General features: G+C 46.4%; 1 protein-coding gene across 1 annotated transcript in view; it reads right to left on the bottom strand.

Moving 5' to 3' along the window:
• TMEM232 (transmembrane protein 232) overlaps positions 1-14,707 on the bottom strand; it is an 843,610-nt gene that overhangs the window by 426,509 nt on the left and 402,394 nt on the right. Inside the window, exons 6-7 of the mRNA XM_086963014.1 lie at positions 12,838-12,937; positions 3,016-3,179 (exon numbers count right to left, since the gene is read on the bottom strand). Of these exons, the coding sequence (XP_086819140.1) occupies positions 3,016-3,179; positions 12,838-12,937 (264 nt within the window). The remainder of the gene's footprint in view (positions 1-3,015; positions 3,180-12,837; positions 12,938-14,707) is intronic.

Here is a 14,707-nt window from a genome sequence, read left to right on the forward strand (position 1 = left end):
AAGCCCACGTTGTGTGCATGTTGCTCCATGGGTGATGTGGTGGGCACGGAGCGCTGCTGCCTTGACCTGCTGCTGGCGTGGGCCTGCACACTTACTGTGATTCATGTCTGCCTCCTGGGTGGGGGTGGGGTCTGCTCCATTGCCATATGTGCGGAGACGTGATGTTGTGCTCCGCCTGTATCTGCAGGGGTGGCCCTGGGTCTCGGTGCAGGTGCAGGCTGCCTCTCCCCCTCCGTCTCTTCGGGTGTCTCCGCGATGTGGAGGATGTCACTGTCGGAAGTGTCAGTATCCGCAGCACCTGTGATGTGGATGAGTGCATGATTACTGATATGATTCAGGCACCTGGGATGTTGCAACATGCATGCAGGCTCACTATTGGTTAATGTCTGCATTCCCTGGCTGGCTTTAGGGGTCTGTGTATCTTGACTATTCTGGCTGTGTGTGGCTTTCAAGGCACATTTACACACTACAGGTTCCACAATGCATTTGGTCATTTGGGAGGAGCAGGGACTGGAATACTGTGGTCACAAATATGGATTGCACTGGGGGCATGGGCATTGTTAGGGTACGGGTAGCAGTAGCATGCCTCTTACCTTGAGTTTGGTGTGTGGTGCTGGAGGTGTCCAGTTGGGTAACGCCCACACAGGCTTCAGGGTGTATGGTGTCCTCCACTAGGTCCTTCATGGGGGTGTTTTCAGGGACTGTGGAGTGTCCTCCTCCCGTACCCCTTGTCTCTCCCAGTCTCTCAGCTATTCGCTCCTGGCACGGCCTCTGAGGTCGTACCACCTCTTTTTTAAGTCATTGATGGTCTGGTGGGTGACTCCCACCGCGTTCACCTTTGCCTTGATGCGCACCCAGATGCGCCTCTTGGTTGCCTCGGGCACCTTCCGGGACAGCTTCCCGAACAGTTGATTGTGGTCCCTGCTCACTCCTTCAATCAGGTACTGAAGTTCTTTTTCACTGAACTTGATTTTGCGCTGGCGGGGTTTTTCACTTGGTCCTGCAGCTTCCTGGGACATTGTGGTTGGATTTTCACTCCTGTATGGGCACTGCACTGTGTGGCTTCTTAAGCTGAGTGCTCTGCCTACTCCTGTATCCAGCTCTGTGGTCCGAATGAAGATGGAGCAAGCTAATTCCTGGTAGTGATGTCATCATTGGGCTCCAAATGCGACTTCACGTTTTTGCGATCTCGCAAGTTGCGAGATCGCTATTTGCGAAATCAGTAATTGAGGTTTCACAATTAGGGGTTTGGAAACAGGCGACTCTGAGATTTTGTAGGGATTTTTGCGGAGTCGCATTTGTCGATTGCGGGCGGGTGCGAATCGCAGATATTTTGCGATTTGGATGATGCATCCCATTCTGCGATTTCTAAATAGCGATTTGTTATTTTTCGCTAATTAGGATTCGCAGAATGGATGCTTGATGCATCTATAGGATAGTGCCAGATGCTTGACGCCTTTTGTGTTTTTGCGTTTGTGACCGCAAAAGTTTTTTTTTATTATGGATGAAACTGGAGTTGCGAATCGGTAACACATACCAAATGCCAATTTGGTATTTGGAAAGCACATGTTTAGGGCGTTCCTTCCAAACACTGAATCAAATTGGTACTGTCTTAGTGTTTTGTGAACAAAGAAAAGAGGGAACAACAACATGTTGAGTGGAGCACGTTGTGGCATGTGAGGTGTGCGCTGGTAATCATAACTTCATAACAGACACATGGTCAGGTTTAAGCCAGAACCATTACTCATGTTTTAACGTTAACTCCAGACACATACACACACAACCACACACACAACCACACACAACAATCATTTCTGTTTGAGCCTTGCACGGCGACTGATACCAACTAGTATTTCACACTCTGCCAACATGAACGTGGGTGGTAAATGTGGCAGAAAGGGAGAAAGGGCTGCGTCCCTAATACCATTAAAGGAAGGCGGCTTTGTCATATGGTGTATACCGGTCATCTTTTACTGTCATGACTCCACCCCTTGATGGTGAAAAGCTGAAAACAGCTGGTAGCTCAGTTCATATTTTTACAGCTACTCACCATGTACACCCATCTGAAACACTCAAGGCTAGAGCTAAGTAACTGTAGGCACCATTTTTTACCAACTATTCAAGATTTCGTGAACAAAATCAAAACATCCAAAGGTTAAATAAAAAAACCTCGAAGTCCCAGACGTGAGTTCTTTGAATAAACTACAGCGCTTCTGCCTTCGACTCCACCATCTTGGCTCGGCTCGTTCATTCAGGATTGCCATGCAGGCTTGCTCATGTGGGCGGTCCCTACAGTGCAGGGACCCATTGGGCCACAGTAGCTGGCATTGATGCAGCAGGTGCAGTAGCATAGTGACCAGACCCCTGAGAGTCCCACTGCACCCCGCTGATTGGTGTGTTGTGTTTTACTACCCCAACAGAAGCGAAAGTGGCCATCTCCCTTACTTGTACCGGGGCCACGGTACCCTTGCTACGCTACTGCATTCAGCCCAAAGCTGTGAAACATGGTTGCCTCAGGGCCCCAGCTGTCTCACGCCACATTATGTAGGGGCAGGCGCGCAACACCCATTGGGCTCACGGGGCTTCAGCCCCCGTCGTGTGTGTCAGCCCGGGCTGACAGGTCTTCGCGGGCTGGCGAACATCTTAATTGCAGCCGCACACGAGTACTTAACAGGTCTTTAAAAGACCATTAATTGTAAATGAGGCTTTTGTTGTGTGTTCACCCATTCTTACAGTCACTATTTACAGAAATATTTTTCAGCCCCCCCACCTCCCCGAAATTTCCAAAAAATAAAATATATATAACACATGTCGAGGTTTGGTTTAATATCATTTACATAATAGTTACTTACTAATTCATTGTTAGGGAAATGAATCATGCATTGTCTATATCACACATTTTTTGGGGGGGATGAAAAGGATCATTTTAATGACATTTTCTTTCTTGGATTTGGAGAAATCATTCCAGCTTCAATCGTTGCTTCAATGTTCGACATACTAAAAATCCTTACCTACCTTGCCAAGAGAGTTCCATTCTTTTACTGGGAATTCCTTGTTTGTCCCACGTGTTTTCCTCGTCACCGAAGAACCACACACAATTTCCCCCGCATTAAGCATCAGATGTAAAGCTGAAAGGACATTGGGGTATGGTTGATACGTTTCTTCACATGCTGGAATTGCTACAACAAAAGAGACAAGCATATTAAAAAAAAGTATATTCCCCGTTATTCATAGATGTTCGACTTTTGGTTCTGTGGATGTCTAGAGTAGAGATGCCAAGCATATATACAAAGAAGAATGCTTATAGTGACCTCTAGTGGTGGAATACAGAAGGACAGTAAAATGTGCCTGCATAAAGTTAAGACACCTTGGGCTGTATTATGCATTGTGATTGTTTGCGCCTGGCGCATATGATTTATGCACTGCCCCCAGCGCAGCTGCGAACTCGCACTGCCCTGGGGGCAACGCATACATGTAAAAACACGCAGCAGCCGCTCCGTGTTCTCACAGGGCATGCAGCACCTGCCTGCATTTTTACAGAGAAATAGAGATCCCCTTGCTAGCGGGAGCAGTCAGTGGGGATGTGGGGGGGGGGGGTCCATGGGACCCCCTTTAGCCCCTGCAGAGGGCTGCGCTCAGGAGGTACACAGACAGTGCACCACCTTTTAAATGGTGCAGTGTCAGTGCGCCTCAGGAGGGGTGCTTTGACTCTGCACCCACATCTGTAATATGGCGCGAGTGCAGAGTCAAAGGAATTCCCTCTTTTGCATTGGGCACACCCCCATGCAAATGAGGGAACACCCTCTGAAGGTGTCCCTGGTGCTCTAAGTACGCCAGCGTTATCGGTATTATAGAAGGGGACGCACAAGCATCTGTACCCCCTTCTAAAATACCAAAGTGCCCCGGGGGCATGCAAACTGGGCTCAAACACCCATTGTGCCCCTAGGGCACTTATTGTAATACGGCCCTTTGACTTCAAGTAAGGAAACATTACGGCAGCGGTAAGAAAGCCGCCTGCTGAGGAGATTGCATTTTCTCTGCAGTTTTTTTGCCCACAGGATAATGAGAGAGGTTATTTACTGTTTGGCTGGCAGCCATGTAAAAAGCAAATAAACGTTGGTATTTACACAGCTGCTGGCTAAATAGCAAAGATTATGCCCTGTTTGGCTGACAGGCCTGCAAACAGCAAAGATATTTCACTATTTAACTAGCCGCTGGCTACAAAGTAGAGATTGTGCACTGTTTGGCCAGTGATTGTGCAGATTGCAATGAAAATTCACTATTTCCCTGCTGCTGGCTAGGTAGCAGACATTAGGTATAGTTTGAATGGTGGCCATGCACATATCAAAGGCATTTTTCGGTTTACCAGGCCATTGTCTAAAAAGCAGACAGATGCACTTTTTGGCCTGTGGCCTTACAAATAGTAAGAAACTTCAATATGTATCCAACTGGTGGATAAACAGCAGAAAATATGTATGATTTGGCGTGACTGTGCAAATAGCAATAAAACTTCACTCTTTAGTGAGCTACTGGCTAAATAGTAGAGATTAGGCACTGCTTGGCTGGAGGCTGTGCAAACAGCACAGAAACTTCACTATTTAACCAGCCACTGGCTAAAGAGTAGACATAATGCACTGTTCGGCCGGCCGCCATGCAAGCAGAAAAGAAACATCACTAATTATTGTGCCACTGGGTAAATAGTACAGATTATGCACTGTTAAGAGTGATGCACATAGCAAAGATGGTATATAAATGAGGGTCCCAGTGAACTGTACAGGCATTATTCACATTTATTTAAACCAACAATAACAAAGAAATTAGAGCAAACACAATGTAAATTAATCACTTTGGGCAAGGTCTACAATATAATAATAACAACAGTGCCCCAAGGGGAAAAAAAAGGAAGGGTGAGGTAGCGTGATGCTGTGAAGAAGAGAAAGAATAGAAAAGGAATGATAAGAATTGTGACAAGCAAATATATCAAATTCCTTAATTTTTTCACACACTGGATCGGCTTCAGATCCCTGAGCCAAAGAGAGGAAACACGAATTTTCCAAATATTTATCCAAAGAACATCTATTTGACGCTTGTATGTTATATCTAAGGAAATAGGGGTGGTGTCAACTGAGAAGGAAAGGAGGTAGCCGTACATAGCAAAGAAGCTTCCTTATTTATCAATCTGCTGGTTAAATAGCTACAATTATGCACAATGTACCTAACAGACTGGTAATTAGCAAAGAAACATAATTATATACTGGTCACCGGTTAAAAAGCAGAGATTATACACTATGTGGCTGGTGGCTATGCAAATAGCAAAGAAACATTGCTACTAACCCAACCGTTGGAAAAATAGCAGAGATGTGGCCAGATTTGGCCATTGGCCATGCAATTAGCAAAGAAGCTTCACTACTTACCCTTGCAGTTGCTTGCTTTACACTCAACCTACCCACTTTCCTCTCAGTCTGTCAATAATCCACCAAGTGTGTTTCCCCTTTAACCTTCCCACAGTCTTGCCAATTTCCTTCCCAATTCCGTTCACTTTCACTTCCTCTGAGCCTGGTCACTTTTCCCCAGCCTGCACTCTTTCATCTCCTCCTGCCTGTTTTCCCCCCAGTCAGTCTGCCTTTTTCTATAGTTTTCTTGTTCTCCCTGGTCTGTCTACTTTCCCTCAAACGGCTTGCTTACCCTGTTTTTCCCCCACATTGTTCATTTTCCTCCCAGGCTGCCGATCCTCCCGGGTCTATCACTTTGTCGTGAGCCTACTTCCTTTCCCTTAGTCTGCCTGATTTCACTTCAGCCTGCCTGATTTCTCTTCTCTGCACCCATGTCCCCCCTTTTTGCATCCCTGTTTTATCTGCTCGTCTGTATTCTACTTGTCTTTAACCAGTTTGCCCATTTCCCCTCAAACTGCTTGATTTCCCATATGTCTTCAAGCTTTCCTACGGGTTTTTTGATTCTTCCTCAAGTTGACCCACTTTACCCTCAGCCTGATTGCTTCCCAGTGAAAAAGAGGATTACACTGGTTTTAGTAGAGAAAGAACAGAAGAAACAAACAGGAGGTACCTGGTCAGATCACTTATCTACGTGCTGTGTCATGCCCAAAAGGCCGCTACACCAAAATGTCCTCACAGTGATAATCCTGGGTTAGAAAAATTCCCATCAGCCCACCATTATTGGCGGAGTGTCGTCATGTGGGATGTAGACCATGAACCATAATTTCTCCCAATGCACCTGATATTGATGCGGAGATAGGTTCTGGAAGGTGTAATTCTTAACCACAGTATTTCAGAGGTAGGACCAATGGAGTGCAGTGCTTGTGAAAAGGAAAACAAAAGTGATTGTAAAATTGGCTCCTGGGACAAAAAATATGTTTATTCAGTATTGTCCAGGGTCAAGAATAAAAACAACGCCTCATGGTCTTAAAGGATGGCTATGTCATGGCGTAGTGCATAGTGGTCGACATGTTTCAGCTGGGAGGACAACTAGTCCAAGCTTTCTTCAGGACCGTCAGATGTTATGCATCTGCACTATATGAAACAAAAAGTGTGGTTAACATTTTGGATTAATCCTACCGGATCTTTGAGCCCAAAGTATTCCCTGGTAGTCATCCAACTGGTCGTGATTTTCCCAACAATCTGTGGGAGAACACCTCACCTCGCCCGGCACCCACTCGGGAGGAAGGAGGCCCCGCTCTGTCCGTCGGTACCCCAATGGCCAGCGTCCAAGTGGGAGTGGAGGTAGAGAAAGCCCTACATGTTAATGGCACCAGTTACATTAGGAGGAGGATGTCGCACTAAACCCCTTCCATGACTCTGCGGTCTTCACCCAGCCATCTGGCTATCATTCCAAAGGTCCCCAGGGTCAGAACTGGAGGTAGATCTTTTGTGTTCTTGGGCACACATACCTGGAACAAACTCCCCCTGGCTCTTCGAGTCACAACAGAATTGCCCTCTTTCAGGAAGCAACAAAAACCTGGCTATACCGCAACTAAGTGTTTCCTAGCTGCTAAGTTTGGAGGTGCCTGGCAGCCCCGGGACACTCTTTGGAGTAGCTGTGTGCTTTACAAATGCTGTTTCATTCATTACAAAACCCCATGCCCACCTACTTCCCAGAGTGAATGACTATTTTTCTCGGGTGTGCTTTAATTGCCCTCAAGCATGTTCACTTCGTCCCAGTCTGCCCAGTTTCCTTTTAGCCAACCAGATTACTCCCAGTCTGCTTGATTTTCCCCTAGTTGCTTCTTCTACTCCTCACCCCTGGGTCTGGTCACTTACAGCCTGATTCATCAACGACCAGTTTTGCTAGTCTATAATAGCGATTCATAAGGAATCGCTATTACAGGCTCGCAAAACGGGATTCATGTAGGAATCGCAAAAAAAAATGCGATTCCTACAGATTCCTTATTTGCGATTAGCAAATTGCTAATCGCAAATAAGGAATAACTCCCCATTCATTCCTATGGGCCAAAAGGCTTCTGCATGATGAATCAGGCTGTTTATCCTTAGCGTGCCCACTGCCTTACCCCATTCTGCCCATTCTACCCACAGGTCTGCCCACATTCCCTGGTTTGCCTGTTCTCTTTCTGGATCTGAAGTCTATGAGCTTGCCTCAGTTCTCCCCTAGTCTGTCTGTTTTCACCCCATTGCCCTGCTGTCCTCCAAGCCTGCCCTCTTCAGCTTGTACACTTCCTCATCCAGTTTCGGTCCTGACTTCAGCATTTATCTGCTGTCCCTCAGTATCAATTCTCTCCCCCAGTCTGTGGCTGCTCCCCCAGCCTGCCTTGGCTCCCTCATCTATCAACTCATTCTAGCCTGTCTGTGTTCTGTCTTGTCTACCCATTTTACCTGCCAACCCTGCCCTTCCCTCTCTCACCTCAGCAATCTGCACTCACACCGCTCTCCAAGCCAGTCTTTTTGTTCTTTCCAAATGGCTCCTTTCTGTCATCTATCACCCCCAGATGCTTCACCCCCCCACCCGAGTGTTATTCATGGCTACAGCTTGCCCGCTCTCCCTCCAGTTTGACTGCTCTACTCCAGTACATCTGCTTTGCACCAGGCTGTCAGCCCTCTGCCAGCCTCTCTGTTCTCCCCCATTCTCTGTACTTTGCCCAGTCTGTTCCCTCTCCCTCTCAATCTGCCACAGCTCCTTGCATCTATCCAATTACCCCTGTGTGTACTGCCTACCAGACTCACCACTCTCTGCTGCCTCTCAAGCCTCTACACTCAGATTTTATTGATTTTATTGATTTTCAAAGTGTGTGCATCACGTGTCTTACAGTCACAATCTTGTCTTCATGCAAGTTGGTTCTTTCAACAGTAACCTAAACTTTCCCTTTCCTCCCCTCTCACCCCTCTGAGTTGCACTTGCTTTTGGATAGCCCTTCCTTCAGGTAGTATTCGCATATCCCGGGCTTCTTCATGACCCCTACTGTCACAGTTTGGCTTAAAGCAGAGCTGATGCCCTCAGCCGGCCCATTCTCTATTCTGTCTGTCTTGTTCTCCTCTCTCCTCTTCATGTCCATTGGCTACTAGTTCCTCTACTAAACGTTCCCACTCAAGCCTTTTCACTCATCCTATAACCATCAGCACTACTCTCTCCCCACCTGTCTTATTTACCTTCCAGTCTCTGCACTTCCCAAACCTGCCTCTCTCCTCTCCAAAATGTCTCTGCTCTCTGGCCCATTATATCCCTGGGAGAACACTCCGCTCTTCCAGTAAAAACTTGCTTGCTGTCCCCCGTATAGCCAAGGTCAGGTGGGGATGAAGGTCTTTTCGCTTCCTCGTACCCAAACTCTGGAATGCGCTCCCCAATGATCTTAAAGTGATTTCCTCTCACACTCTGATCAGTAAGGCACTCAAGACCTGGCTATTCCAAGAAGCCTATCTCTAATTCCCCCGCTGGTGATATTTGAGCTCTCTGGTTACCATCCTCAGCGCCATGATGCCTACGGGTTTAGTTGCGCTCTTTGTATACAAATTTCCATTAATAATAATAATAATAATAATCCCACCCTCTGTATCCACAGGCCTCTCAGCTCTCCTCATTTTGTCCACTTTCCCCCTAAGTCTGTTCAATGCCTCCCCGAAAGGGTAATTTGTGAATTCAACGCATCAACTCCCCTCTCATCTCTCTTCCTCTGTCCAGTCTGTCTGCTTCCCTTTGTCTCTCCGCTCCCCCAGACTTCCTGCTCTCCCCACCAGCTTCTCCATCTGTGGCCTGCTCTCCACACCAATCCCTTCACTCTCATCGCCACCCTGCACTCGTCTCTAATATCTCCGCTCTCCTCTGAGATTGTCGGTTCTTCCTTACAGTTTGTGCTCTCTCATAGTCTCTCTGCTGTCCTTGCCAGTTTCTCTGCTCTTTCCAGTCTCGTAGCTCTTCTCAATGTTGCCCCTTCTTCCTTCGGGTTTCTCGGGTTATCTCTCTGCTCTTGCCCCAGACTGTCTGCTCTTATACCATGTCTTGGCAGTCTTCCCTTCTCCCTTCTCTCCCTCCTGGTGTGCCTGCTCTCCCTTGTAGTCTGTCTTCTCACCTCCAAATCTATTTGCTCTCACCGGTCTCCACTCTGCTCTCTCCAGTCTGTCTGCTCTGACTGCTACTCTCCATGCCAGTTTCTCTGCTCTACCCAGTCTCTCTGCTCTGCCCAATGTCTCTGCCTTCCCTTCAGCCTGTTCTCTCACCCTCTGACTCTTTCCAATCTTCCCGTCTCTCCACTTGTCCACTTGTGGCTTTGAGTCACCACAGAGGAAGGGTTGCTCCTTTCCTTGGCAACACCTCCAGGGCGAGCACATGAGCTCTGCACAGAGGAAGAAATGTTCTGACATCTTGGTTTTGGACAATGAGGGGCACTCTGGGATTGATTACAGTAAAAAAAAAAAAACCTGTAAAAGTTGGTAGAGTCAACCCTGTGAACTGAAATCTCATTGGTTAGGGAGCAGCCAGGAGTATCCCTCACCCACAAGCTGGCTTTGGGCATAACTGTGGTGGGGTGAGTAAAGTGCCTCACCACTTTCAAAGGGTACCAGCCGCCTCTATTGCTGGGGCATTTTATTTTATCACTATATTAAGAGGTATTTATCAGGTAGAAGACACCCGATGAAATTTGCTGATCAGTAAAAGATTAGAATCAAACAGGAACACTGTGTTTCTCAGCTTATGAAAAGAAGGTAGTGCTCTCCAGGCAAACAGGAAGACATCAGAATATAATATGGGCCCACTATAATTAACAATTCCGTCTTTTCTGTGTTTAATTTGATGGTAGATTATTCATCCAAGTGGCACGAAAGAATAGGCAGGCATGACAATCAGAGGTGGGGGGTGGCAGGGTTTTGCCATGCCTTCTGTGTCCCCTTTATAGGAAAAGAAAGGGAACCCAAACAAAGGGATCAGGGCTTACAATAGAGTAACATAGTAATTGAACAAAGTGGCACTGAAATATGAATGCTGACGAACACCACAGGTCACACTGCAGTAGGTGACTCCGAAAGGGTCAGGGGCAGCACATGGATCTCTCTGTTAAAAAAACGAAACCAAAAAATGGTAGAGTAATATCTAACGCCAGACTCGGAGGGCTTCATAACCAGAATGCTATGGTCTGATATTAACAAAATCATCAGTCCAAGCCTAAGGGCTAGAGTGGTCGACCTCAAAGCTGGGGAACCAGGTTAGAGACTCGGCAGGGACGCTCAACATCCTATGATTCTAGGCAAATCCCTTAGGGCCTTATTATGAGTCTGGCAGGCCACAACTACCAGACTCACTGTGGCAGTCTCCCGACCGCCCTATTATGTCTACGGCGGTAGTGCCACCCTGGGACCACCACAACTGGCACATCAGCCAGGGAACAGCACTTCCCTGGCAGTTGCCTATTGGGCCTGAGGCCATAAGATGCTTGGCAGGGCTGCTGCAGCTGCACCAACCATATTCCTAGTTTAATTACTGCTATACTTTTCATGGCGGTGCGACTGCCATGAAAAGTGTGGCGATGAGGAAACAAAGTGCCTCACGCCATGTGAATGCACAAAGGAGGGCACAACATGTGTCCCTCTGCGTGCATGCACACCAGTACCTGCACGGCATGGACTGCAGCTGTCTTTGATGTTCCCATTGTGGTGCCTATTTTTTCGGCCCCACACTGGGAACACAAAAGAACTGCTCACCAGGCAGCAAAAAAACCCTAATCTTGCAAGCGGTTCAAAAAGGGGTTCGGCGAGGCAGGAGCGGGGCCGTCTGTAACACAACTGGTACTTATGTAAAGCACTTTGATACCTTCAGATCTATTTCACGCTATATAAAACTAAAAAAAAGAAATCCCCCGAGCCATCACTCAGCATGGTTGCAGCGCTCGTCTCTTGGCCGCTATTTGAATTGCCAGCTATCAGAATATTAGAATCCCCTGTAAAGAGAATAAAATAGGTCGCCCTAATGGAACTCTGCTGCAGATTATTGCTCTAGGCATTGTCAAATTTGTTCAGTAAATCTTTAAAAATTCATTGACAACAGGAATAGTTCTCCAGTGCTGGAAAATGGATCTTGTAATGCCTCTCTTGGAGAAAGAGAACTTGGCTCCAAACACCTCATCAACGACTGGCCAATTACCATCACTGAGATACTCCTAAACCAAATAGTAGTTAAACAATTATCTTCATATCTTGAAATGAATCAAATATTATCCCCAACTTTTGGATATCATCATCCCAGAGCCTCGAAACAGTGTTGCTCCACGCCTCAAAGGAACTGGGGCCAATCCTGGTCAAGGAAGACTCGCAGGACCTAATTCTACTCGACCTGCTGCCCGCCTCTGAAAAATTCAGGGCCGATTTAGAATGATTTAAATCTTTGTTGAGGACCAATCACAATCTCATGCAAGGCAACTTTATGTTTAACAAGACAACTAATCAATGGGGGTCCTGAAGGGCTCCTCCCTCTCCCTCAAGGGCGTAACAAAGGCCCTCACGGTGTGGAGGCGTAAGGCTTACTCATACTTAGAGGGGCCACCTCAGCCCCTAATGAAGTGAGTGTGAGAGGCCCCTTCAGCACATCTTGCAGGAGGGTCCACTCACGTTTTGTTACACCACTGCTCACCCCGCTAGCTAAACTGATTGGAGCATCCGGCATTCACTTAAACAGATTGGAATGAAACCATCATTTTCCTGGCTCATTGAGCAAGCTTTCCTTCTGCATTTGCATGGTCTACTTTAAGAAATAAAGTGTCCGACTCACAAAGGACCTCCACACTTGTGGCGGAGGGCTCCCACTCGTGGCGGAGGCCCTGTAGTTGTGGTGGGGGATCTGCACCCGTGGTGGAGAACCCCCCCTCGTGGCGGAGGCCCTGTGGTCGTGGCGGGGGGAATACCCACACTCGTGGCGGGACCTCCGCAATGGGAAGCTGCAGTACAGAGGTCCCGCCACAAGTGCAGGACCCCCGCCACAACTGTGGAGGCAACTGTGGAGACAAAGGTGAATCAGGCCCTGCGTGCCAAAGTGACAAAATGAAGAAAATGTTTGTGTAGGTTAGTACAGCAGGCCTGGCTGCTACGTTTGTCTCTCTTCCTTTTGGAACAGGAATTGCGAGATCTAAATTGGAACATGAGGCATGTATCATCTTAAAAGCAATATAAACGAGTGCCATACTGCTAAGGGGTAACTCGATGAACGAAAAACAAGGTTGAACTAAACCCCTCGTCCGTCTTATATGGAGTGAGTCACCCACCAAAAGAACCAGGAAACAAAATCACAATTACAAATAATGGAAATTCTTCAGATTATTTTATAAAACAAAAAGACAGTCAAAAGCAACAGACTTTATCAATACATGCTTACACTGACACGTGTTACCTTGCAAATAGGTGTAAAGCCTCTGTTTATACTCATCATGGCAAGCTAGCTGGCCAGACATGTGACACCAATATAGCCTTAAAGATGTCAGGAATCCAATCTGTGAAAAGAAATGTAATGATTACAACACAGTCAAAATAACTAGTGCGACTGAATATACCAACATATGCCAATATCAACCATTATATGCTAATATCAACCATCATACCAGGCCATGTTATGTCACCAGCTCAGGGTCTACATAATTCTACAGTAATACCACTGAAGCCTTTTTTGTCAAAATGTAAGGCAACATAGACTCCTGGGCAGTCAATGGTTAAACAATGGTATGGTCAAATTACTTTGATATGTCTGATCTGACCCGGACAATTCTTTGCAATTTGCCGGATGTATCAATTAAAGAAACAGCAAATGTATGGAAGGCAGAGATAAAATGTGACCTCGAGCAATCGCCAGTATCTGTGATAAATACAAGCATTGCTTTCCCCATTTTGTCGCGTGTAGCATGATCTAGACCCACCACACTGCAAAGAGAATGGTTCCTCCAATGCGTCGCCTAAATCTTACTTCATGAATGTTGATGAGATATGATTTCTTCTATGAAGCATTGTTACCAGGTGCATATTCGGAGACAGAGGCCTACAGGACAAGAAAGCTCTGCCTGCAATCTCCCTCTCTCTCTCTCTCTCTCTCCTAATGCCACAACAAGTGTCTCATTGCAAAAGCTACATTTGGTAACTCATGTTGCTGTGTGCAACCATTCTTCCCCAGAGCTGTCACTCACTCACTCAGTGTCTGCTGTCCCTCCTGGACAGACTGAATCTAACCCGTATAGGGGTAAACTCACATTGCGATTTGGTGGGCATGAGTATACCTGCATGCATGCAGTGCACCTAAGGCCCTACATTTATTTTGACTATCATCACTGCTAATATAATCTATGCCTGTACCACATTATTGAGCCTAGGAAGTCAACATATGTACAAAATACTCAACAACAATAAAGATCCACACTCTGATAGCAAGGTGCAATACTTGAATGAATGAATGAATGAATGAATGAATGATTAGCTTTTATATAGCGGACATCTACTCAATGAGCGTCCAAGCGTTTGGCATAAAAGAATGGACGTCAGGTCAGAAGAGTAGTCTAAGGCAAGCAGTCCGATTAAAGTTTAAATATGCAGCTTTTCAAGTATCCTTTAAGGATGTCTTCATCTGTAAAGCTTCTCAGATGAAAAGGCATCTGGTTCCAGATATTTGCGTTTACCCCCTACGTTTTCTTTTAAAATGGGGGTCTGATAACAGGCGTGCATTACCAGAGCGCAACGGCCTACTTTGGTTGCTATTTGAAGTATTGGTTCTCTTTGAGACATTCTCTGTTTGCAAACAGCGACGAATAGGAACGTTCCCCTCTCTTTGCAAATAGAGAAGGATAGGTAATGCGGACTTTTGTCCCCCGTTGTAATCCGTCATACCTATTTTTCTCCCCACTGATTGATTGGTTGCTCTGTTGCTCTTTGAGACATTCACTGTCTACAAACAAGGAAGAATAGGAATATTCCGCCCCCCTCTTTGTAGATAGTGAAGGATAGGTAATGCAGACTTTTGTCCCCGTTGTAATCCGTCATGCCTATCTTTCTCCCCACTGATTGTTTGTTATCGATTGTATCGATTATTGTTCTTTTGAGATATTCCCTGTCTACAAATAGAGAGGAATAGGAATATTCTGTCTCCCTTTGCAGATAGCGAAGGACAGGTAATGCAGACTTTTGTTCCCGTTGTAATCCGTCATGCCTGTTTTTCTCCCCACTGATTGATTGATTGTCTGGACATTTACTGTTCAAAGAATAGTTCGCTTGAGGTATTC

Source organism: Lissotriton vulgaris, chromosome 3_1 (assembly GCF_964263255.1).
Source record: "Lissotriton vulgaris chromosome 3_1, aLisVul1.2, whole genome shotgun sequence".
Lineage (NCBI taxonomy): Eukaryota > Metazoa > Chordata > Amphibia > Caudata > Salamandridae > Lissotriton > Lissotriton vulgaris.